The 25,684-nt window shown below is 45.6% G+C and overlaps 1 protein-coding gene across 1 annotated transcript in view; it reads right to left on the minus strand.

Moving 5' to 3' along the window:
- Positions 1-11,510, minus strand: part of LOC135910482 (thyrotropin-releasing hormone receptor-like) — a 432,751-nt gene extending 421,241 nt beyond the window's left edge. Inside the window, exon 1 of the mRNA XM_065442524.2 lies at positions 10,459-11,510. Within this exon, the coding sequence (XP_065298596.2) occupies positions 10,459-11,310 (852 nt within the window). The 5' untranslated portion in view covers positions 11,311-11,510. The remainder of the gene's footprint in view (positions 1-10,458) is intronic.
- Between the last annotated feature and the right edge of the window lie 14,174 nt (positions 11,511-25,684).

The following is a 25,684-nucleotide window of genomic DNA, read 5'->3' on the forward strand; positions in this document are numbered from 1 at the left end:
ATGACGTGACTTGCAGTGCTCGAAGGGTTTATAAGAAGCCTTCCAGAGAGACCTGAGGATTCTGGGACTTGCCCTGATTCCCTGATTCACCTCTCTCGAACTTCTTGCCGCGGGCCGCAGCGTCCGAGTTGCTGCCGGCCCGTAATGTCTGTACGTCTGTTAATTGACGCTCACCTCCTTGTACATAATGTAGAATAAATCCCTCCCAAGTTTTTGGGTTTTTCATCCCGAAGTCCGTCCTCCAACCCCTACACTGCCCACACAAGCACCAAACAGTCACGCTCGGTAATAGAGTAATTCAGCTCCGCAGGTGACAAAAAACGGCTAGCGTACGCGATGACACGTTCAAGGCCATGCTGAACTTGGGCCAAGACGGCACCGATTCCGTGGCCACTGGCATCGGTGCGCACCTCTGTAGGGGCTGAAGAAGTGAAGTGTCCTAGAATAGGTGGGGTGGTGAGTATGTGGTAAGGCGAGAAAAGGCGGTGGCCTGAGAGGCTCCCCTTGAAAACGGCACACTTTTCTTCAAATCAGTTAGAGAGCGTGCTATGATGGCAAAATCTTTAGCAAAGTGGCGGAAGTAAGAGAAAAGGCCCACGAAACTTCGGACATCTATTGCGGACTGTGGAACAGGAAACTCTATCACGGCGCGAATTTTCTCCGGGTCTGGTCGGATGCCAATCGCATCGACGACACACCCAGGGACAGTAATCTCACGGTGGCTGAAGTTACATTTCTTGGAGTTGAGCTGTAGACCAGCCTTGCGAAAAACAAGGAGTACAGCTGAAAGGCGCTGAATGTGTGTGCTGAATGTGGGCGAGAGCACAATAACATCATCTAGGTAGCAGTGAAAAGTCGACCACTTAAATCCTTGAAGTAATGAGTCCATCATACGCTCTAAGGTAGTCGGCGCGTTGCATAGCCCAAGAGGCATAACTTCGAAGTGGTAAAGACCATCACGCGTTATAAAGATGGTCTTTTCATGATCGAGATCATCCACACCGATTTGCCTATATCCGGACCGTAGGTCGATAGACGAAAAATACTTTGCCCCGTATAGGCAATCGAGGGCGTCATCGATACGAGGTAGTGGGTAGACGTCCTTCGTGGTGCGGTTGAGGTGGCGGTAATCGACGCAGAATCTCCATGCGCCGTGCTTCTTTTTGACTAAAACTACAGGTGACGCCCAGGGACTTGACGATGGCTCAACGATGTCTTTCGCTAGCATCTTGTCTACTTCCGTTTTCACGACGTGGCGCTCCGACGCTCAAGCTCGGGAGGGTCGCCGATGGATGGGTGGATTAACATCTGTATGTATACGATGTTTGACAAGTGACGTATGGCTTAAAGGTCGGTTGTTCAGGTCGAATATGTCCTTGTACAAAACCAATAGACTGCAGAGCTGTTCAGCATCCGCAGGTGTGAGATTCGGGACGATCATTTTCCGAATGTCGTTGTCAGTAGAATATACAGAGAGGAAAGGCTCACAGGAAGCACCGACGGCAAAAGTCTCAACACAGCTACTGTCTAAAGCAGCGATCGTAGCCAGGGTCAAGACGCACAGTACTTGAGGAACAATCGATGAGCGCTGAATGGGCAGAGAGGAAGTCTAGGCCTAGTTTGAGGTCATGGGGGCATTGGTCAAGCACAGTGGAAAGGACGACAGCATGGCGGCCGGAAATGCTCATACGTGCAGTACACATTACGACCACGGCCACCGTGCTGCCGACGGCGATTCGTACGAACCGAGTAATTGCAGGCGTAACAATTTTCCTTAAATGATGGCTAAGGCGGCTGGTCATAATCGATATGTGTGCTCCGGTATCTGCGAGTGCTGCGACGGGTGTGTCATCAACTTGGACGTCAAGAAAGTGATGTTTCGTATACAGCGTCAAAGGAGAATTTTGCGGCGAATCCGACATTGCAGCGCTACCTCGAGGTACCGCATTGCCAAGTTTTCCTGCTGGGACGGTCCTGGGTACGTCAGCGACGGTGAGCGGTGAAGCTGGGGCGTACGTGACTGGCGATTTTAAGGCAAGGGCGAGCGAGCATAGCGGCGAGTCGAGGTAGTGGTGTCGGAAGCGAGGTAGTGGCGTCGCAAGCGTCGTAGAAGCGGCGGGGAACTTCGGAGAAAACTTGAATTCCAGAAGGTGTTTCGTGGTGGGGATGACCAACGGCTCCGGCAGAGACGGGAAACGTGACTGATTCAGTAACAGAAGCAACAGATCGGTCTGTCGTCAGGTGTACGCCAATCCGACGGATTCCGGCCGGGCAGTTAGGGATAACGGGCAATGTAGGGTGGACTGCGATAGGACCGAGGCAATGGAGCAGAGCCGGTGTCAGGACGACTCAAGGAGCAGGCGCTGGGAAGACCCATATTTCCGAATTCCTGGCGAACCACGGACTAGATCAGCGATATCGTCTCAACAATTTTGTTCCAAGACGTCTGTTAACGCGAGGCAGGAAACGTTGCTTTGAGTTCGCGGCGTACAATGCGGGTCACGTTTTCGCTTGGTAGTGGCCAGCTAGATTGGTCTGTGCGGTTGGTATAAGAAGAGGTCGCTGCAGTATTTGGAAGCCGCGTAAACTCATTGTGTACATGGCGACTTTTCGCCTGCTCGAAACGCTGGTAATCCTTCATGATGGCGTCGACAGTCGATAGGTTTCTAAAGACCAGAAGGTTGAATTCCTCGTCCGCAATGCCTTTGATAATGTGTCCAACCTTGCCGCCTCTGGTATGGACGTGTCGATTTTATGACAGAGGGCGAGGACTTTTTGAACGTAGGAGACATACGACTCAGTAGCAGTTTGGGCACGCGTGGGGAGTTGTTGTTTGGCGGCTAGTTGTCGACCGGTCGGTTTGCCAAAAATGTCGGATAGCTTCTCTTTACACAACTCCCAGCTTCTTAGCTCTTTCTCGTGTGTGTAAAACCGCGATCGTGGTGTTCCGTCGAGGTAGAACACGACACTGGCCAGCTTTATGGTCGGATCCCACCTGCTCACCTTGCTGACGCACTCATACATCTTCAACCAATCTTCCACGTCAACAGCACGGAGGCCTGTGAACTTGCCGGGCTCTTGCGGCTGAGGTAGAGCAACGTACTCGGTCTGCGTAGTCGGCAATGCAGCTGCAGACGCGGTGCCTTCGGCTTGAAGCATGTTCCCATGCTGGGTAAGACATCCGCTGCGGAACACCGTGGCGAAGACGCGTACCCCGCACCTCCACCAAAATGTCACGGGTATAAAACTATTTACACGCTGTATTTACAAGAGATACATAAACAGCAGCAGAGAATCCCGAGTGGCTGTTGCCACGTCGTCGTCTTCACCGTCTCTTCCCACCGTAACAATATGGCGAAGGTGTCAAGCGTCATACCTACGCGCCTGTCACGCGGTACAATTAATTAGAAGGGATGGCAATGGCGCTTTTGGAAAAATAAAAAAATAAAAAAGCGAACGCTTTCGCACGATTTCGTGTAAGAAGCTTTCGGCCGCTAAACATAAGGAGTCACTCAGTCGCAGAGGCACCATATTTGACGGTCTTGGACTGTGTGTTTGTGACACTGTTGGACATGCTGTCGATAAAAGGGGGTCACAAATTTTCTTTTTATCGAAAAAGCAAAACGCCCTACCCCTAACGGGATTGGTTAAAATACTGCGCATATCTTAACGCTGATTGGGCACCACAACGGGTTGAATACTTTCCACATTCATTTCATAAACGGTTTTATTTCCTATGTGCTCTCACTTCCTGTAACTCTTTAATCCATATCAGCATGTTTCAGTGTAAACGCACGCTCACACAGCATCTGATAGGGTAGTTAGCTGAATTAATGGATATTCGTGTCGCCTTTAACACTTACGGCATTCACGTCTTCCTAGAAGATTAGAAGGAAAACGGTTTGTGTGCTTTATTACCGTTACTTTTGCTGGCTTGATAGCTTTGCCGTGATTTATTCTTGATATTGGAAAGGGTAAGATATATATATATATATATATATATATATATATATATATATATATATATATATATATATATATATATATATATATATATATATCAGTGTTATAACAGCGCCGAAGGTCACTTAAGCTTAATATTTCAAGGCGCACTTCTTTCTTACAAATGTAAGGTACGGCGGCAGCTTCTCGGTAAGGCGAGTGGACCCTCATCTTAGTGCTTGTTAGAAAACTTTGTTGGCGACGCACCTATCGCCAACGTTCATGAAAGATCTCCACAGCTACTATTATGCCAACTGAACGTCCGTTATCATCACCTCCTTTGCCGCTAAGCCCAAGTACATTTTATTCCAAGAGTACGGCTGCCAAGGACAGTGATTCCATAGGCAATGACGCCAAGGAGAAGGAAGAGGAAGCTGCGGTCAGCGCATCTTCCTGTTCTGCCTGTCCCTCTGTTTTTCTGGACTTTCAGCTGCAGTTGTGCAATCTGCCGCCCCACATCTCGCAGGGATGGGTACGCAACCTCTCGAGGCCGCGTCCGGTTCCGGTTCATCAGTGGGAATTGCTTCTAGGAAGCGAGGAAATACGTCTGGTGACAGCGAGGACACTGAGCTGTACTGCGTCTCAGCTGATAATTCATCGCAAGGCGGTTTTGAATCTGTCTTGCACCGCAAAGTCAAGCGAAGAATCGTCAACGGATCTTCGGTGTCATGTTCGTTCACCCTAAAAACTGCGCGTCAATGATGGCCTCATACCGTCCTGTTTGTGCCACAGAACTCGACTGACAGTGTGCGCGTCCTCAACAGGCAAGAACTGTCTTGGTTTCTTGAGAACACTGTACCAAACGAGATCAAGGTTGTGAGGCTAGACACGAGCAAAAACATTTTGGCAACCGACGTGATGACCACGAACGCGCTGAGCACTCTGCAGCAAATAAAGCAGCTGGGCAACTGAAGGGTTCAATCCATTGTTTAAGCGGATGGTATCTCCATCACAAGAGTCATATACGACATTGACATTGAAATCCCCGACGCATACCTTCAAGGACTCATGAAGCCAGCAAATGCGAACAATGTATTTGGGCAAGCCGGTCGTCTTGGTAAGACATGTTGTGTGAGATTTACATTCAAGGGGGACTGACTTCCCTCCTTCGTGAAGGCTGACCACCTCCGACCCCCGGTTCAACCGTTAGTTCCAAAACCACGGGAATTTTACAGCTGTCACAGGGTCGGCCATGTGAACGGAGTATGCACAAATTCTGCCATGGGTCCCCAACGCACCGACTTCCACTCAGAACAAATCTGTAGTGTGACTGTCTTTCAGTGTCCTAATAGTCAAGGTGCTCAGAGTGCCTCTTCGAAGGAGTGCCTGAAGATTAAGAAATTATTTTTGGTGTTTAACAAATGACTAGGCACAATTCAACCCATGAAGAGGTCGCGGCCACAGTGCGACGTACACCACGTCGCCATTGACAGGCCTCACGCAGCTCTACGAGAGCTTCGAAAAGTGTGTTACCTCTTCAAATAACAACGTCACCTGCAGTTCCTACCGCAGCAAATGCTGACACCGGACCTCAGCAAACTTCAATACCTCTCTCCGCAAATGAATGGCCCCCGCTGAGAAGTACACGACATATAGAGGAGCAGCAGCAGGTTCCGCATGCAGTACAGCAAGCTGCTCCATCGGAAGTGGTATTTCTGCTGTGAACCTTAGTGAATGACATTCGCGTGTTGTTCAACAACATGCACACAACGGCAACCAGAAGTGCACTGCAAGTAGTGGAGACCCTATGTCCGGTGCTGGCAGCCCTTCACTAAACCATGGCTCAACAGCAACTATATTTTCGGGAGGAGGTCCGAAAAGCAGCAATTTTCCAGTCATATGCCCGCGAACTCCGATCATGCATCAATGATTTGCGATTTTTCTTTACGCTAATACGTTTCCCGTCATAATCATCTGCGGACTCAACATATCGAGCTTAGCCATTCTCTCCGGATATGAATCATTCATGTCATCAACTATTTATGAAAACAGCACGGTTATGGTGTTTATTCGCCGAGATCACACTTACATTCTACAGCCTATGCCGCCTCATGACGATAACCAATACATATGCCTAAAATTATAGAAGAATACACTTACCATCACTGTTGTGGGTGCCTATCCCTGTCAAGCCAACTTGATTACGAAAGATTACGAGACATCCTATCATACTCTCATCATCCATGAATTATAATCGAGCATTTCAACGCTCATCGTAAACTTTGGGGAAGTACGAAAATCAACGGGAAAGCAGAGACTTGGTATCATTCGCCTCTGACATCGAACTCTGGGTTTAAGTGACGGCAGTCCTACATTTTCCCGCGGCTACACATACAGCAGCTCTCTTGACTTGGCCATTGTCTCACAAAGTTTAGTCAAGCGTACTAGATGACTTACGGACATTAAAACGCTCGGGAGTGACCATATTCTCATGTATGTCAAGATAAGGGGACTGTTCTTTTCCAAGTCACGTGATACAATCCGAATAATGTACTGGCCCAAATTCCAGTTTGTCATGGAAGACCTTAACAAATGAATACTGGTAAGCGGAATTCTAAGACGGTACAGAAGGCAGAGACACAAGTACAGGACAAGCGCTAACTCGCAACAAAATTTTATTCTGAAGACTTCTACTTAGGTACGCAGCAGACCACGATCGCTCAAGCGCACTACCGATCAAGCCAACCAATGCATCGTTTCAAGAAACGTATACATTACAACATCCTTTTTAAAAACTGCTTTTCTTTGCTACGCAAAAGAACCGACGTATCGCTAATACGGGCACTTTCTTTTCTTTCTAATATGGTAGGCCTCCATGATTTCTCTAACCAAAGTATTGCCACTCCTGCATCGAATACGAATACCGGAAAGTATTCGCTCACAGGCACATGACTTACAATGCATAGGCAAATGAAAAGATGCGTTGTTAGCTACAGAGCGCTCATGTTCCCGCGCCCGATCGTTGACGCACTGGCCGGTTTGTGAGATATATACAAATTCTTGCGTGATCCCGGTCTGCTGTGTACTTATGTAGGCGAAGTCCTCAGAATAAAATTTAGTTGCGAGTTAGCGTTTGCCTTGTGTGCTTGTCCTAGCGCTTGTCTTAGCGGTTGTCCTAGAATTGAGCTTACTAGTATTCAGTTGTTAAGCATGACCCAACTAGCCCACCAAGAAATTTTGTTAATGGGAGACATATCTAAAGGAAATTTACTGCATAATTTGGAAGACACAATCAAGAGGACAGTGCAAGATAAGATGCGTACTCTAATGTGCTCTTAGAAGTTCACGGAATTCGATATAGAATTAGAGCGTCTTCGAGGAATCCGGTGACGTGCTGAACGTAGATACCGACGCACAGACTCAATGGATAATCTAAGGACTGCTAGATGGATAGATGGACGGATGGATACAACTTTATGAACGTCCGTCAAGGCTTGACGTGATCCGGGTTTAAGTCTCCCAAGCGGGAACGTCAAGGCCCTGCCTCAACGCCGCCTCACGGGCTACTGGACTGCCCACGTCTGGATGTCGAGGTTTGAGCTGCGCAGACCGGCGGCCCATCTCGACGACAGGGCCTCCGGAGAAAAGTCTTCCTCGAATTGCGTCAACGGCGGAAACTATTGCAAGCTATATAAGCAAAGTGCCTCGAGCAGCCAGTCGCGCGGCAATTTTTGTTGTATTCGCAGGCTTCTTTCATGCTGGAAAAAACACTCTTATGTCGCATGTTTTGAGCAGCAGAAAGCTGTATCGGGAGTTATTTATGTTGCTCTACAATTTTCTCATTGACACTCATTATAATGTAACAAAATTATAATGTTTGAGAAGTTGATGAACTATTTGAGACTAATTATGCGATTGGTCGGAATGACAAAATAACAATCTGAGTATCTCCAAGCGACTGCAAACAACATTATATTGGTTCAGTCCAGCAACGTTGCATTTGCACATATTTAAAGTTTGGCTCAGGTTACATGGTCAGATAAAATAGCGTCAAAAGATCTCATTCAATTTGTTACGTAATTCTGGCAAATTAAGTGGACATCCCTACTGAGTATGCCGCGTTAAGCTATAAAGTAACGAGAAAAATCATTTGATAACTGCGCAAGGGCTATATTTAAAAATGAAAAAAAAAATCCCTAGAAGTGTTCGCAAGAGCAGCTGCTAGCCAATCGTGATGTTTGACATTATTATTAGCGAGGCTGACCGGCCAATGGCAAGCAGCCCTTACGAGCGAAGAGCTTTCCGAGTTCGGCCTCGAAGCTACTGGACATGCGTCCTTTTTTTCATTTTCCCCGTTGCACAAGCAAGCTGCTGTGCTCTCAGCAGTCTTCTTTCGTGACATTATTGTGCGTAAAACGTTTTTCTGACGAACGGACAAAAAGCGTAGAACGACATTGTCCATTCATGACGTCGGAATGAAAACCTCGGGCAGGATGGCCGATATGATTGTTCACGATAGCGTGCCCCGCAGCCATAGCTTATACAGGCGTGTCACGAAAGAGACCCGTTCGTCTGTAGCACACAACTTGGACCGAGAGTCCACACCAAGTAGGGCCGGGGGAACATAAGCTTCATAAGGTACTTTATTCTCTCTTCGCATTTTGCCAGGAGTGCGCGCTTATGCCGTACTTATATATTCCGCTGCATCATATTGCCTTTTCCGTACAACGCCAGGTATAGTCGTGCGTGCGTAGGCTGCGGGTGTTCATCGCTCTGCAGTCGTTCTACCGTTTACGGCCGCTGTTTCAGTTCTCGCCCTCGCCCCAAGAAATCCCGTCGGTCACTGCACAATGCTGCACCACCGACGAGCATGGCGAAACTGGTTGAAGCGGACACCACACATAATGTCACGAGCGTATATGTGCCACTTCTGCGCGTGGAGGTGGTGAGCAGCATGCAAAGCAGTGCTCTGGGGAGTTTAAATATATCTCTTACTTGGTTTATTGGGTGGTGCTTGCAATAGGAAATTAAAATTTGTGACGTACTACTCCCGTGTGCATGGAAACTGAAGAATGAACGGTCGATTCCGATGTCTGTTCGCTACCTATATATTTGTGACAGTCAGCCATTCGTTATATAGCAGTATGTGACCACAAGCACTTAGACGAACGGCGAGCAACAGTAACCACTCACAAATTAGGCATGGGGAACAAAAACTTGTAACATTGTTTCAACAGAAGCGAATTGGCAAAAGACATAGCTTGACTTTCTTGGTTATTGAGTATATTTAGTGGCCTAATCAAAGGCATCATGTGCTTGTAGATACATGAAAGTATCGTCTAAAGTGGTACTTGACCACACTCGGCTGCTTTCGCTAGACTCAAGGCACTGATTCGCAAGTTGTATTACGAAAACATTTTTTTACGAAATCGAAAACGAAAAGCCCACTGACGTCTCGAATATTATGGACCGAATGCAAAATTGAATGATTCAAGCTTACTTAAATCGAGCGGAGACACGTTTTGTCTACACGCACGCGCAATTAGACTGTATTTAGCGCTGTTTCATCTTACTTGAACCTGATTAACTTCGAATTTATTATTGAAAAGGAACAAAAACAGGCTTGTGGAAAAACATCAACGCTGGTAAAAGGCAACCTTACAAGCGTGCTATATGGCTTTTTTTTAAAGTCATGGCTGACTTTGCGGCCACTGTACGGAAATTGCCGGCTCAGTTTGCAACGGTAAGCAATGATGGATGTCAAACCAAAGACCAGATGCCGACTTTGTCGCCATGTCGTCTTTGGCTTCATAAAGTAAGTCAAGCCATATCCACTTAAAAGTTTTCACCGAACGATACACGTTACTTAAGCTTATACGAAACATAATTATGTTTTTGAAGCACACTGACAAATTTTCAACTTAAAACGTAAGTTTTGCATTACAAACACGTAATATTTCTTCTCGAAAGGGTGCAATCTTTTTATCTGCATTGGGTATCATTTCCACTTACCGACAGCAATAAACTATGTTGCTGGTCAGTAAAAACTTATTCAATTCTATAAGGCTCGCTACAAGGAGGAATAATAGAAAAATGAAGTTTTTGCCAGTCCTGTATCAGCAACATTCATGTTTCAATGATAGTCGGCTACGATCGACAGTGCGTGATCGGTTACGCTTCATGTGCAGTAGTTCTTAGAACCGCATTTCTGAAGCAATGTAAGGCTATTAAAATGAGAGTTTTCTTTCATCTTGGCTTCCGTTATTGTAAAGGAAAAGAAGACTATGAAGCCTACGAGGTTACGTGCACAACACTACCTGAAAAGCATCTGAAGTGAGTCCATCGTTCAGAAAAAAATTTAGCACGCGTTCTCCATCGAGTCATGTTTCATGACTTTTCATTTATGAATGCTGAAATGCGGTGAGTCCTCTCTGAGAATATTACTGAAATTTAGTTTGTTTGAACGCTATGCAATCGGTGAATAAAACTGTGCGAAAAGTGATGGCGGATGCTCACCTGGACCCTAGAGCTACTGTTACTCGAGCTCTTCTTGGAGTCGGTGGTGCCGTTCGCCTTGGAATTGAAGTTGGACTGGAAAAGGACGCGGGCCATGAGTCCGTAGAGGACGCACGAGAGAAGCAGCGGCACGACGTAGAACAGTATGATGTCAGCGAAGAAGTAGCTGCGATAGTGGTGTCTGGACAGCGCGAACGTGCAAGTCTCTATGTTGTCGTGTCCCTTGTAATATACGGCTGTGGTTGTGGTCAAGGCCAGCCAAGGAGAGCAGTAGGAGCAGGCAAACAGCCACACGCCCAGTATTATCTTTTTGGCCCGTTTGACCGTGCACATGGTTTGTGCCTTCATGGGTAAGCAGATGGCGATGTAACGTTCCACGGTGAAGGCCGTAATGGACAGCGAGGACGCATTGATGCCCAGGTACTGGAGAAAGATGAAGAGCGCGCACCCGGCGCGGCCCCAGATCCACTCGTCGCCTAGCACGTAGTAGGAGATGATCTCGTTCGGCACCGATGCGACCAGGACCATGAAGTCGGCCACGGACAGGCTGACCAAATAGCAGTTCGTGGGCGTGTGCATGCTCCGCGTGCGCATCACCACGATGACCACCATGATGTTGCCCAAGACGCCCACGCCGAATATGATGCCTTGGAAGATGGTGCCGATGATGCGGTAGTTGACTGAGTAATACGTCGGGTCCTGGTACGTGTGGTTCGGCCCCGGTGGTGGTGCCACAGCCGTCGTGGTGTTGTTCCAAACGCCGTCCCACGACGGTGAGTTGGTCGCCAGCTCGCTCATTACCAGCGTCGGTAGCAAGATAGCTGGCAGAATGAGTGCAACTGGTACGGCCATGCCGCGTCTCTTCTCGGAAAAGTTTTCTTAAACTCCGTCAAACTTTAATTAGTTAACAATAATTCAGTACGTGGGGCAACAACGCTAAGACGTGACATGCACCTTTATACGGAGCAGCAGCTGTCTGGAAAAATCAGAGGGTGGCCGCTGTCGCGCTCCGGAACTTGGAAACGAAGTTAGAGGCGAACTTCGAAGTTGCAGCGCCGCGTCCAACGCTCCGGGGCTGAATGAGCGCTGCCGTTGGGGAGGACCCGGGCCCTTTCCCCTCCAAGGCCGCCAGAGAGCGTCGCGGCCTGTTGCTATGCCAACGGGGGGAGCGGAGAGGTGGCGCCATCTCTGCTACGCGCCGCCCACGGCTGTCAGCTTCTATTCCCGCTCCCAAAACTTGTGGCGTCTGCGATCGTTTGACGCCCCTTGCGCACCGAAGGAGCGCGCGTACTTCGCGTGCTCAAGTTACTCCGCCCGAAAGAGTTGGGACGGCGAAAGTTTGCTCGCTTTCTTTTCTCCTCGGCACATGTCTTCGCGCCTCCTCTATTAAAGTGACATTCTGCCAGAATGCGCACATTTCCGGCAAGAAGACAACCACTTGGACGGAACTACGCATTAGCGGCTGTTGGTCTGCCGAGTGCGACATCGTGCTACTTGGTAATTTGTTCTTTGAGCAACCAAAACGTTAAAAATTTTGCTGGCGCATTTTTCTGTTCCCATTGTTTTTGGTCAGCGTGTTCCTTTACGTCAGATTTTAGTGACAGACTTGAACTGTTCATGATGGTATTCATAATCAGCAAAAATAGTTCGAAAAGGGGCGAGTACAAGATAGAAGACTAGACGAGCACTAACTCGCAACTGCTATCACTTGACGTATGCGTGCATGTCATAATAACACCTAGAAGGGCTTCTTCTATCTTGTATCGGCGCTCTTTTGCGCTCTGTGCTTGCATTATGAACGGAAACCCCTCGACCGACCAATGGTACTGACTTTTGCGTAACTCAATTTATGACAAATATGACCAATCTACAGAGATCGCTTTGAGCGGTGATGCGAGTCATCCTGTAAAGAAAAAAAAATATTTAATCACCCCATTCAACTCCGTAAGAACATTTACAGGCTTAAAGATGTAAAAGTTTTTACAGTGAACCAGCACTAAACCATGAGGCACAAACTTGGAGGCTAACAAAGATTTGTGAATGCAAGTCATTGAACGTAACTAGAATATATGCAACTTTAAATAAGTACAACGATGAAAGCATATATCAGAAATAAAATTCCTGCAGAGGATATTTTATTTGAGTTTATGGAAGAGATGTGGAGCGAAGTCATGTAGTGCGTTGAACAACTAATTGGGGGTGCATTAGAGCAACAGAATTGATTCCAAGGGGAAGGGACCGCTATCAAGGGCCGGCTGAAAAATCACGTGGAGGGATGAGATAAACACATTCGCAGATAGAGAATTTGGTTATCGTATTTGCATCTTGACAATGGAGACCTCTGGCAGCCGCGTTCTACCTGCATGCAGTCAATTAATTATGCTGTTGCTGATGATTATTCTGCGATGAAACATAATCGTGTTCTGCTGTTTTTGTTTTTTTTTTAGGACTCGAGTTACCACCTCGCTGTACTACGCTGAACAAACTGAATTCGGAACGCCTTTTCCGGCGCATCTGCTTCCTGTACTCGGTACACTTTTCAAAGACGCCCAATACGGCTAGAGAATATTGTTACGCTGCTTCTGCGCATCAACGCGAGAGCGGTGACACGAGCGCTAAGAAGACGAGGTGGTGAAGAATCGCTGCATGAGCTGGCAGTCGGCTTGGCTGCCTTTGCACCACTAAACACACACACATTTGCTTTTGCTTGATGCACGCGTAATCGCCGCACCGGTTTGGTGGAGGTTAATACTGCCTATTGTTAATGCTATGACTGAACAGCATTATTACGTTGCCGAATTCCACGCCATTCGGCCGCTCCGCTGTCAGCCGCCCAATTTGATATATGGCCATTGACTGTGATTTATTTTTTGTCTACAAGATCCCGTATCTGTGACCGGAAGGAATTCTTGCTATTCAGCTGGGTAGGATTGTAACAGAATTCTGCTAAGGAAGTCTATATGTGGGTTACCTTAAAAGCTAACAATGCATTAAAAAAAATTATTCCATCGAAAAAATTCAATCCATGACGAATTCTTATTCACGTGCCCAGTTACTTGCGGAGAAATCATGCGCAAGCTCCCTTTATATGGCATTCTGCTGTAGTTTAATCGGCGTCGCATTTTTTCTTCACAAAGCTTTTTCCTCGAGCATAATCACAGATCTTTTTTTAATTAACACAACTGCGATTCATTTATGTCATAAGATAAAAAAACTGCTAAAATGCAGGCTTCATTTTTTATTCCACGCCTTAGGCCAAAATCCATTACACTTTCACATTTTTTTTATAACTCATACATGAATGCTTGAAAGCAAAAGCACATCAAACGAAAGTTCCGTGTACGCAAAAGAGAAACGCTATTGTGGAGACGCAGACACCCGCTGTGGGCGCTGTGCGGTGATGTGTGTCGTTCATTGTAAGATTTAGACCTCCTTTCTGCACGAGACCTGTGGGGCTATATGGTAATACCGCACGAAAACAGACATATATATCTGTAATAACAATAAAAGTGAGCGGAAAGTGGGGAACGCGTTTCTGCAAGCGAAGCATTTCTTCAAGCAAACATGGCTGTCCCTATAGCTGGGAGATGTAGACTGGCATGCAATGCGCAGAAAAATCGAACGCACGCCTTTTTCTTGTTCTGCCAGCTCGGATCCCATATGCGCAGAGAGTGTTCGGTGCTGGTCGCGTATCCCTAGTGCACACTGTCAGCGCTAAGCCCGTGTGTTCTTCTAAGGCACCGCACAAGGAGCATCCCGTCCCCACTCGTCTAGCATGGGAGAGTTGCTTCATGGGCGACGCAGGAGGAACAGCGAATGCAAACTAAAACCATAATGCATCCCCAGTACGCGCGTGCACCGGATATCGTACGTTCTTTTCTCCCCTGTTTTTGTGTCACATTGTATTTCTCTCTCTTACTATCTCTTTGTTTCAGCCAACTGCACAGCTGCTTCCTATTTTTCCGTATGATCCCGGCCACAGAGGCTGTGTTGTACGGGGATGGGGCAATCTACCGGTCTCGTAAATGCTGTGGCCTGTCGAGTAGACCGGCACAGCTGCATCTTGTGGACATGTAGTCGCACGAATGCTGGACGCAGCCAGAAGAGCTCAACTCGCAGCACCAGGCCTCGCCTGCTCGCGTTTGGTCTCGGAGCAAAAAAGAAAGAGAAAAGGAAGCAGGCCAGCTCCTTACGTGTCGGCGTAAAAATGCCATCGGTCAATTCGTGAGTTTCCTGAAATCTTCAGCACGGCTTACTTTTAACTATGCCGTTGTGTATCCTCTCGGTAGCATGCCCCTGCAAAAGGACAAAGCTATCTTTAGACCAAGCTTTTGCTACATTTCTACGAATTCTGCAGTCAATGTATCTCAAAGTAGGACGCTCTACTGGAGGGTGAAGGCTTCTCCCAGCAAACTATAGTTGTTCCTGTTATGCGTCAACCGACTTTATACTATGCGAGCAAATTTTATAAGCTAACCACACCACCTGACCCTTTGTCGTCCTCAACCGACGCTTCATTTTCCTCAGCACGTACTCGCTTACTCTAAACGACCACCTTTTACAGGCTCTATGCCATTAAATCACCTACAATACTGCCACACGTGCGTTATTTTACGTTTACCTGGTGATCGGATTGCTTTTTCTGTAGAATTCAAGGAAAGGAAAACGAAAATAAAAGTAAGAAAAAGCTGGACTAGATAATGTGCGTTCATACGAAGTATCTAAGCGCCTAAAGTGGCTCCCCCTTCGCCTTTGGCGCTTTGATCGCATAAGCGAAAATATTTTTCTTGCTTGTGTCCTATAGGAATTATCTATTATGTCTGTAGGCTGTCTACTACAACTACTACAAGCACTCTAAACGCCTGCACTGCAGCGAATGACCCGTATTCTGGAACCCTTTAGCATGTTAATGACCTATTGTTTATGGAATGCGTGCTGGTTATGAACCCTGTAGCAAACTAAAACATCTATAGGACTATATGAAAGCAGCCGTTTCAGCGTGTGTGCATACTCCTTCTTTTTAAAGGCAGTTGACCATTTTTTTGAAGTTGCAGAACAATTTGAAACATCTAGGCCTGAGCAATTTTCTTTGTCGTTTTTTTTTTGTTTTTTTGCGCTGATGCCTGGTATAGGGGGTGTTTCAGCATACACTTTCAAAAAATAAAAAAAAACAAATTGTCTGTGGCAGAAGCACAATTTTAGACCATGAGCTGCTCTACTCGAACAGGCGGGCATTACTTGCACAAAGCATCGACATAAATAATCAACTAATTAACAAAAAGCACGTCTAGAGCACGTCTAGAGCACGTCTGATAATATACATTACACGTGACACTGTTTGTACATTGCACGGCACACCCAAATGCATTTTTTCCTGTATTAACTGCTTCTTACACTTTACATGGCGTATGCACTGTATAGGTTGTTTTTGTTTCCTTGTATTTACTTATTGCTGACCTGGCGCGTCGATTGTAACCATTGCTTTTTTGTTTGAGTTTGCTGCAAACCCCCTGTATAACAAAGCGCCTGTACTGTTTGTATGTCCACTCCTGTATGAGCCTCCCAAGGCTTACAGTATTGATAAATAAATAAAATAAATAAAATAAAAAATCACTAATCACCCATTTAACCAATTACCTTATGGCACATATTGCGATTTACAGTTTTTAGCGGGTACATTGCAAGGCATACCCACTTGAAAAATATTGTGTGGATTACACCATTTACGAGATATGCGCTGTCAAGCTTGCGGTAAAAATGTGCTTTCGTTCCACTTACTTTCTTAACAGAACGTCGTTTTATGCATTGAAGCATAAAAGTAACTGGAACGCCAATGCATTTTACCGCTGAGTTCGGGAAATAATAATAATATCTCTAAACTGGTGTCCTCCTGAAAATCCATTCCAAGTGGACTCGCCTTAACTGCGAACTTCCGGTATAGAATATGAATCGCAGTAGTAATAGCAGTGCTGCCAAGCCTAGGAAAATTTATCCCTGTCTTGGGATTTTAGGCTTCGTCCAGGGAAAAGGGAAGGCTTATCTAAAGCTAGGGAAATTTCACACTATGTCATGGGGGAAGTAGAAACTCGAAGACGTACGTGAAAAACCACTGCTGCAACGCCGCAGTGACCGATACGTGGAAATGCTGATGTGATGGACTGTTTTGATTTGAGTCACAGCAAATTACCTTTGAATTAGCATGCGAAGTATGACTTCTGATCGTACTGAAGCGCAGTGAGCCCTTCTCGTCAAGTAAACGACAGGGTGTGCATGCCTTTGGCTCATTAATGAAGCACTGCTACTGAACTATTGCGGTGCGTGCTTCAAGATCTTCTGTCGATTTCTGTGCACATTGAATGAAATGTTTACGCGTAACTGGCAAAACAGGCGTGTGCTACAACACTTAACAAAGCAGGGCAGGCAAATCTCGGCCTAAACGAACACGTATACATAGCACCAAGTACGACCAGGTGGTCGTGGTGCTGCGCAACCGACTATAGGAATGTTACCTAGACTAAATGGCATTGGTTCTAAGTGGTGTTGACTATGCCCGCATGTGCAAAAATTTACCACCGCAAGTTTGAAGTCTCAGTTTTTGAAGTTTTGGTACGGAGGGAAGAAAAAGGAAACGGCCACGTATCTGCAGGCGTAGCTGCGAATGACGTGTAAACGTCTAAGCATGGTGGTGCTACGTCAGTATGCAGCATGCAAAAATATTCTTTCGCACGTTTTTTTTCTTTTTTTTTTACATTGGTGTCCTGAAGTGGCACACTGTTCTTGCACTATTGAATTCTGTCTGCGAAGTTCGGAGCCACATCCCATACAATTCGAATAAGTTTGCATGTCAATCTTGGCACTTGGTCGTTGTCCAAACTTGTTTTGCATGTACAGCAAAGTTGAAAGGTGCTCACGTCTTCTGTGAAAGGGGCGGGGTTCAAGCAGGCGGCTGCGTTGTTACCATAACAACTTGCACTGCGACATTATTTGAGCTTAAGTGAAGTGACTTTACTCTTTAAATATCTTAAAGAGAGCTTAGAAATAAACCTAAGCTGTAAAATTTGCACTCTATTTGCATAACACAAACAAGTAATTAACTTTACAGAAAATATACTGAGAAACGGAACTACCACAATTTGCAAAAATCCAGGGAAATCAAGGAAAGTACTGGCTTCGGAGGTTGGCAGCACTGAATGAGAGTGTAGACTTCACTGAATTAGCTGCAACGTCTAAGAAAAAATTGGGACAAGGCCGCTAGCGGTCTGTCCAAAGATGGCCTTGTTGTATTTCTGGTCATGCAGTTCAAGAATTACGCCTTGTTTCAAGATTATGTCAGTGATCAATGCATGATGGGTCCTTTGCATGTTCATGCATAAGCGTCGGGCAGTTCGCAACCAGTACGACCCCATCAGGAGCCAAAGGCAGACCCGCAGACAAATGGGCCTGTTATTTATGATTTCACCATTGCAGCTCCTTGTAACCCATGTTCCCATTACTTCATATAGTATTAAACAAGGAAAGTTATTGTGGGCTACCACCAATTAACTTTTGCTAGTAAAGAGGTCGACATGGGACTGGTAGAGACGGACTCAGTGTATCATCAGCCTAAAAATTATGTGGAAGAGCCATTAGGCTGCAGGTACTGACCGGCTGTATTTAGACGAAGTATTGAAAAAAATTCTCAAACTAAGACCGAACTGAGAAATCTTTTCGTCAGCGAGTCCTGCCCACCATTGCCCGGTCACCTTCACTAATAATGAGCACAGCGTCATGCTTTGCTGGCATCTTCTCTTATTAAGAGCTCTAACATAAGAACTTTTTGCTTATAGTTGATTTTTTACTTGCACTGAGCAGGACCGTGCCTATCAGTAGCTTGCGAAAATTCTTGCTTGACATGTTGACGCGGCTACCAAACACCATTGGACAAAAATCCATGAAGCTCCTCGTAAGAGCCCCGGCAGTATTTTTAGTGCGATTAACATTCCTAAGATGCTGTATCCACATTCTGGGATGTTTCTCTGTTTGCCCCTTTACCCGTTTTACTGCGAACTTTGATGGAATGATGTAGTCAAGGTTTCGAGGAAACTTCGTCTGGTCAGGCATTGCAGTGAAAAAAGGTTTGCAGTCAGTGACCAAGTTAAACGAAATAAAATTCATGTCGTTTGACTTGGTCAGTGACTGCACACCGTTTTTCATTCAGGAAAGATATTCACAAACGTAGATGGAGAGGAGTCCGGCTGCATACACGCCTCATATAAGATGTGTTTCAGCGGTGGCTATTTGAACGGTGTGTCGCTACATTGCTTTAATGCTAATCGCATTAACGTCGCCTTTCTTCGTGAGAGGGGCTCTGCCAGACCATTTTACTTTATATTTGGACTGTAATAAAAACTCCGAAAGCAGTTTAGTCCGTTTTATTGTTGGATAGATGTCGACCCAGTTAATAATGGCCTGAAATATCGATATTACTGACAGTACACAATAGTAATTTACGTCACGTTTGAATGCGACCTGTGAAGAGTGAAAATGCTGATTTGACAACGCGCCGCCAGCTTTCGCGAGTAGCACAGGCGTGAGTATTTTGTGACGCCATGTGAGGATCGCTTCCAATTTTCAGGGTGTAGACAGCCTCCCGCTTCACGCCCGATGCCGCGCTGCAATTGACCCGCTCTTTAAAGGAGCATTATTCAAAGATGCTCTAATTAAGGTATTCTTGCGTACTAGACAAAATGAGGCTTTTAGTACTTTGAGTGTGGAGCTTACAGCTACCTGATAATGGAAAACAGAAAATTGAGGCGCAACCACTTTTTTTTTCAATACACCTTCAACTCAAGACTTCCTGCACCACGCAGGCAGACGCACCAAACTTGTTTTCTGTCGCCGCTTCACTTTACTCTAGTTCTAGTACGAGTTCAACATAAACATGTTCAGAGAGTGAGATCAGGTGTATCATCATCATCATCATCATCATCATCATAAGCCTGGCTATGCCCACTGCAGGATAAAGGCCTCTCCCATACTTCTCCACCAACCCAGTCATGTGCTAATTGTGGCCATGTTGTCCTTGCAAACTTCCTAATCTCATCCGCCCACTTAACTTTCTGCCGCCCCCTGCTACGCTTCACTTCTCTTGGAATCCAGTCGGTAACCCTTAATGACCATCGGTTATCTTTTCTCCTCATTACATGCCCTGCCCATGCCCCATTTCGTTTTCTTGATTTCAACTAAGATGTCATTAACTCGCCTTTGTTTTCTCACCCAATCTGCTCTCTTCTTATCCGTTAACGTTAGAACCATCATTCTTCTTTCCATAGCTCGTTGCGTCGTCCCACGTTTAAGTAGAACCCTTTTCGTAAGCCTCCGGGTTTCTGCCCCGTACGTGAGTACTGGTAAGACACAGCTGTTATACACTTTTCTCTTGAGGGATAATGGCGACCTGCTGTTCATGATCTGAGAATGCCTGCCAAACGCACCCCAGCCCATTCTTATTCTTCTGATTATTTCAGTTTCATGATTCGGATCCGCGGTCACTATGTGCCCTAACTAGATGTATTCCCTTACAACTTCCAGTGCCTCGCTACCTATCGTAAATTGCTGTTCTCTTCCGAAACTGTGAAACATTACTTTAGTTTTCTGCAGATTAATTTTTACACCCACCCTTCTGCTTTGCCTGTCGAGGTCAGTGAGCATGCATTGAAATTGGTCCCCTTAGTTACTAAGCAAGGCAATATCATCAGTGAATCGCAAGTTACTAAGGTATTCTTCATTAAATCTTATCCCCAATTCTTCCCAGTCCAGGTCTCTGAATACCTCCTGTGAACACGCTGTGAATAGCATTGGAGAGATCGTATCTCCCTGCCTGACGCCCTTCTTTATTGGGATTTTGTTTCTTTCTTTATGGAGGACTACAGTGGCTGTGGAGCCGCTATAGATATCTTTCAGTATTTTTCCATACGGCTCGTCTACAACCTGATTCCATATTGCCTGCATGACTGCTGAGGTTTAGACTGAATCAAACAATTTCTCGTAATCAACGAAAGCTATATATAAGCGTTGGTTAAATATAGATCAGGTGTAAGCAGTGAGTTAAACATGTGTCTCAATGGCCCTTCCTGCAGCTTTTTTAACAGGTAGCTGACTGCAGGCACACTTTGTCGATGCTTTGATATCACTTTAAAGACTACGCCGAAGTTGAGGCATTTCATCACTTTTAAATTTTTTGTTTGAGTACTATAAGGGCCAGTTCGGGGATTACAAGGCAATTAAAAGTAGTACACGTGATTAAACGTATCCTATCATGTTGCGCCAATTAGTCATTATGTTCATTTATTGCTTACTCTTTCTTCTGCTTGATCGATATTTCTTTTGCCTCTGTTATCTCTGGTTTTTATCTGTACGCTGGGTTTATATGTCCACTGTAGGCATTCTATAAAGTGCCGGCAGCCATGTGCGCACATTTGCTACCCTGTCGCACCTAAACCCCCCTTCCATCGGGAAGGATAGACATGCGGGCGTACGACGCGCGCATAAAGTTTATTGGTTGTGCACGCTCTGCTTCAGGTCTCATTGAGTTTGTTCTGATTTTCTAACATGTATCTAGCGTGTTTGGCACGAAACGTGGCCCGGCCAACGCAAGTTTCATTCCCCACAACAGGCTAGGTAGAATATCTTGGAGTGCTGCCGCGTTGTCCACCTAGCCATCGTTGACTGCTACAAAGTGAATGCGGTGAGGTTGACAGCATGAAGTACATTTTTTGCCAGCACTTGTCCTGCCGAGCTTCTAATCTTTGTGTGGGTCTTTTCTCGCTGATCGCTTCTACGCACCAACATGAACCAATTCGGCAACCAAAAAACGCGTTACTGATGCTTTTTTTGTCGAGTCTTACATCGTACCGGATTCCATCGGAACAGCAAACTGCCCGAAAAATAGTGAAGCATATTAGGAAGAGGGCTTGCGGCGATATTTTTTGTTCTGGTGTAGCGATCCGGTGCGACCATTTTCCGAGTCGAACACGGTCGAGGTGACCTCGAAAACGCTTCAGTATTCGGCCGCATGAGCGGGTCATTTTGCTACGGCCACCGTTTCTCTGTACATCATTGGCTAGAGAAACGTGACTCCTCTCGCCTGCATGGTTTTAGGCGAGGGACGCAGTTCATTACGACCGTGGTGCTGGGCTATAACTCATCGGTGTGAAAAACGCTGTGACGATTCTTTTAAATATACTCTGTGACTGATGAATAAACTCTGGTGCCCTTAACTGTTACAATTATTGGGAAATACGGACGAATGGTTGGCGCGGCCACGAAGCAGCCGAGTTCATCGGGTGAGTCGGTGCCTTGAACGCCGTGCAGAATTTTGGGCACTAGTTGTATACCTTACGGTCGAAACTGTGTAGTTAGGCAGTAGACAAAGTGCCTGCAAAGCTGCACGCAGCTGTAGGCCGGCATGTCGAATTTGAGTGAACGAACGCTTGAGAAACAGCTCAATACATACGAGTAAACGATGAAGCAGCTAACAGACTGTTATAGATTGCTGGCTATTCCTCAGAATGGCCGTCGAAAACCAGTGCCGCCTGACTGCAGTACAGGGTTGTCGGTACTACGCAAGTCGGGCTCTATAGTTGTTTGTCTCCGCATTCCTCCTTCCATTGATTCTCATCTACTACCTCTCCATCTCTCTCGCTTTGTCCGACTGCATCGTTACACTATATTATAAAGCAGTCTGTAAATGGGCGAAGGCTATTATCAAGGCGCTATGGACTCGCGTAAATAGATTATAAAACGTGGAACTAAATACAAGATTTGCGTAGTGGCATATATATACATCAAATAGACGCACTCGCGACAGCTCATAGGAGGAGGAATCATCTTAGGAAGTCTCTAAAAATGGATGAGAAAGAGCTGACATAAAAGGAAGAATTCTGAACAGAGAATTGGTACAAAATAACAGAGTTATTTGGATAAGCTTATTTATCTGCTTATATTCGTGCTAATGTTAATCAATTTACTCATGTTCGTCCTTGGAGGCGTCTTCAAGTTCATGGACCTCACTGCCACGTGTATTGAGTACTTCTTGATCGTAGTCTCCTCAGTTTAAAGCGCCACACGTAAATAAACGTCCCACTAATAATGAACGAGGAGCTTGTCAGCAAACAAAGTGCATTCATCTCGCCGTGAAGTCAGGGAGTGTTCGATAAAGAAACGGAGGTGTCCCTCTTCATGTTGAAGAATTCTTTCTTTCCGTTGCCTTCGTTTTCGTCGTGCTGCACGTCCTAATTGGGTTCCTAGTGAAAAGTGCAGAGCTGATCTTTTTAATTAACTGTCTGCTGTCCGCAAGAAAGAAAATGTCCTTAAAAAGTTGCCTGACCCATTACCTCCACACAGCGTGAGCTTCGCGCACAGTAAATCTTATCATTAATTCTCTCAGCAAACCCACGACATCCTTCGCTTTGTGGTTTCATACATTGCACGTGCCAGGGTTTTACTTATGGGTCATATTGTTCTTGCCGTATTTTACCAATATATCTTTTTACATTTTCAGAAGATAAATAGCGAAGCGCAGTTTCCCAAGAAGTTTCAACATGGCATCCGCAGCTCATATTGCTTTTGGTAATGCTTTTAGCCAGCAGGGTGATTTTTTTTATTGTGATACAGACATGTGTGCAAGTATATCGAGTCTGCAGTTTGTTTCCGTAGATAGAATATAGAAACAATGGGAATAGAAGGAAACTTAAGAATGTTCTCCAATGTAGCACCCAGGTTGCTTGCATGCCATGAAAGAATGGACAGCCATGGAAGATAACAGGGAAAGACAGGGAGGGTTTCATGGGCAGATGCACGCTCAAGGTTACGCCCTGACATTCACGCTTTAAAAGAAAAGCAGAAGCTCGCCTTCTGAGGCTTCCGAAAGGGGTTGTGTTGGAGTTTAATTGCGTGTGAAAATGTGATATGCCTCAGCGCACACATAAAGAAGTGCTCGGGTACAAAAAAAAAGCAAATTCAGGTGTAAGTCAGCGTTCGTCCAGTGGGCTGTGTCTTCTTTGTCCCTGCCTTTCTGCGTTGCGTTCTCCCCACTTGAAGTTTAAACATTTTATAGGCATTTGTCGGTTATAGGGAGCGTAATCGGGTCTACCATGGCGTAGTTTTATGTAGGAGTTAAGACTCGTCAGATCACAAAACATGTCCGTTTATTACGCTAGCACATTTCGATATATCCAGCCGCAAGGTAGCCGCTGCATATATTTACTTTTCAGTCAATGTTTTCCCGCAAACGGTTCCTGGAGTACAGAGAGGAAACATTACTTAAAACGCCTGCGCTTTTCAACACAATTCTGCTGACGCATATACACGTCCTTGTCGGCGCAAACCATCTTAAACTGTAAGATGCCGAACTTAAGCTTCCTAAATAGTATTCAAGTTCGTTCTTTATGCGTTTCATGTCATATCCATATATGTAGCAGACTAATAAGAAAATATGCAGATCCCACACGCTATCAGAATCGGTGAAAGCAAAGCTTTCATGAGCAAGCGAGGAAAAATGGCTCATTAGGACGAGAGACGCGCTGCAGATTTCAGTGACGAAAGCGTTCCTCAATCGCTATGATAGACCATGCAAGAGCAAGGGCAAGTATTATTCCGCATTAAAACGTTTTCATGATTTAAAACAGCATTACCCTATAAAAACCGCATTCAAACAGCATTAACGACGTGCTCGACTTAGTATAAGTGAGCCACAGCGCTACGGCACGATAGGAGACAGGCAGGGAATTTCCCCGACGAATGCGCGTCCCGTAACGTCATGATCAGCTAGAAGATGCTCAAAGAAGCTATAGTCGGGTACAACTTTAGAAAAAAGCAGCGTTTACACCTCCAAGGTGGATGCACACGAGCCTCCACCAATGGGCACGCACTCTAGACTGACGTCACGAGCCGCACGACCGGCGACTTCGATGATGGAGAAAATGGCCGCCTGCGCTTTGAACTGGGCCAAATCGCGTCGGCTGTGTGCGTCTGCCCCTCGTCAGAGTGAATTGCCAGATTGTTTGTGGTGGTCTATCATGCCGGAAATATTATTGCGAGCTTGCGATATGCAGCATTTCTGCCGCGTGCGTTTATTCTGAGCTGTGATCGGGTGAGGAAATATTGCAGCGAGCATCGCCGACGCTACAATATGCCAAATGGCGAGACTGCACGCTTGCAAAAAGAAAAAAAAAGTGTGAAAAGGAACGAAAAAAGAACCTATCACATTTTTGAAGATAGGTTTCTGAAAACATAAAACAAAAAAAATATAAATCTTAAGCCCAAAAGTGTTTATTTAAAACGATGAATGAATCATTTTTGTACCTTTCCTGCCTTGATCGTATTCTCGCCCCAGGTTTGTAACGGCTTCGATAAATGCATTGTTTTTTAAAGTACTTGTTTAATAGCAACTGATTCATTTTACGCAGGAAAAATGAGTAGTAAATGCGCCGTGTATACGTAAACCAGCTCGAAAGCTATGCAGAACTGCTATTTCTTCTTCTGTCCCTTGCAATGAAGCTCAAAAACAGTCGACGCGCAGTATTGTGGAAGGCACAAAGTTATTTTTTCTCTCGCCATCCGGCATGTGCTGCAGCATTCAAATCACGAGAGCTCTATATACTAAACCAGTCAATAAAATATAAAAGTCTTTATTTATACCGAGAATTACGCGTTGGCATTGGCTTTCTGTCTGGGGGAACTGGGTTCCATACGGAACCGTCAGACATACTGCCGGGTGGTTCAGCAAACAACTTCAAAAAAATTTTAAAGGTTGCCTGTGGCAGACAGCGCAGTTCTAGTTCATGAGCTGGTCTACTCGAAAAGGTGGACATTACTTGCAGCAAACATTGACATGCATAATCGACTAATTAATAAAAAAATCACTAATCAAGTTTTTAACTAATTGCACTGTGCTCCATATTGCAATTTAAAAATTCTAGCTGGTGAGCTCGCAAGGCGGATCCATTTGCAACACATTCTCAGGATGACACCAGTTTCGAGATATTCATTGCGGAACTTTGCGGAGAAATGCATTAGCGTTCCAGTTATACTTTCTTAACAAAACCTCATTTTATGCACTCAAGCACCAAAGTAACTGGAACGCCAATGTATCCTTCCGCAAAGTTCGGAAATTAACATCTCGAAACTGGTGTCATCCTGAGAATTTGTTCCAAGTGGATCTGCTTTGCGAACTCAGCGGATAGAATTT

Source organism: Dermacentor albipictus, chromosome 1 (assembly GCF_038994185.2).
Source record: "Dermacentor albipictus isolate Rhodes 1998 colony chromosome 1, USDA_Dalb.pri_finalv2, whole genome shotgun sequence".
Classification (NCBI taxonomy): domain Eukaryota; kingdom Metazoa; phylum Arthropoda; class Arachnida; order Ixodida; family Ixodidae; genus Dermacentor; species Dermacentor albipictus.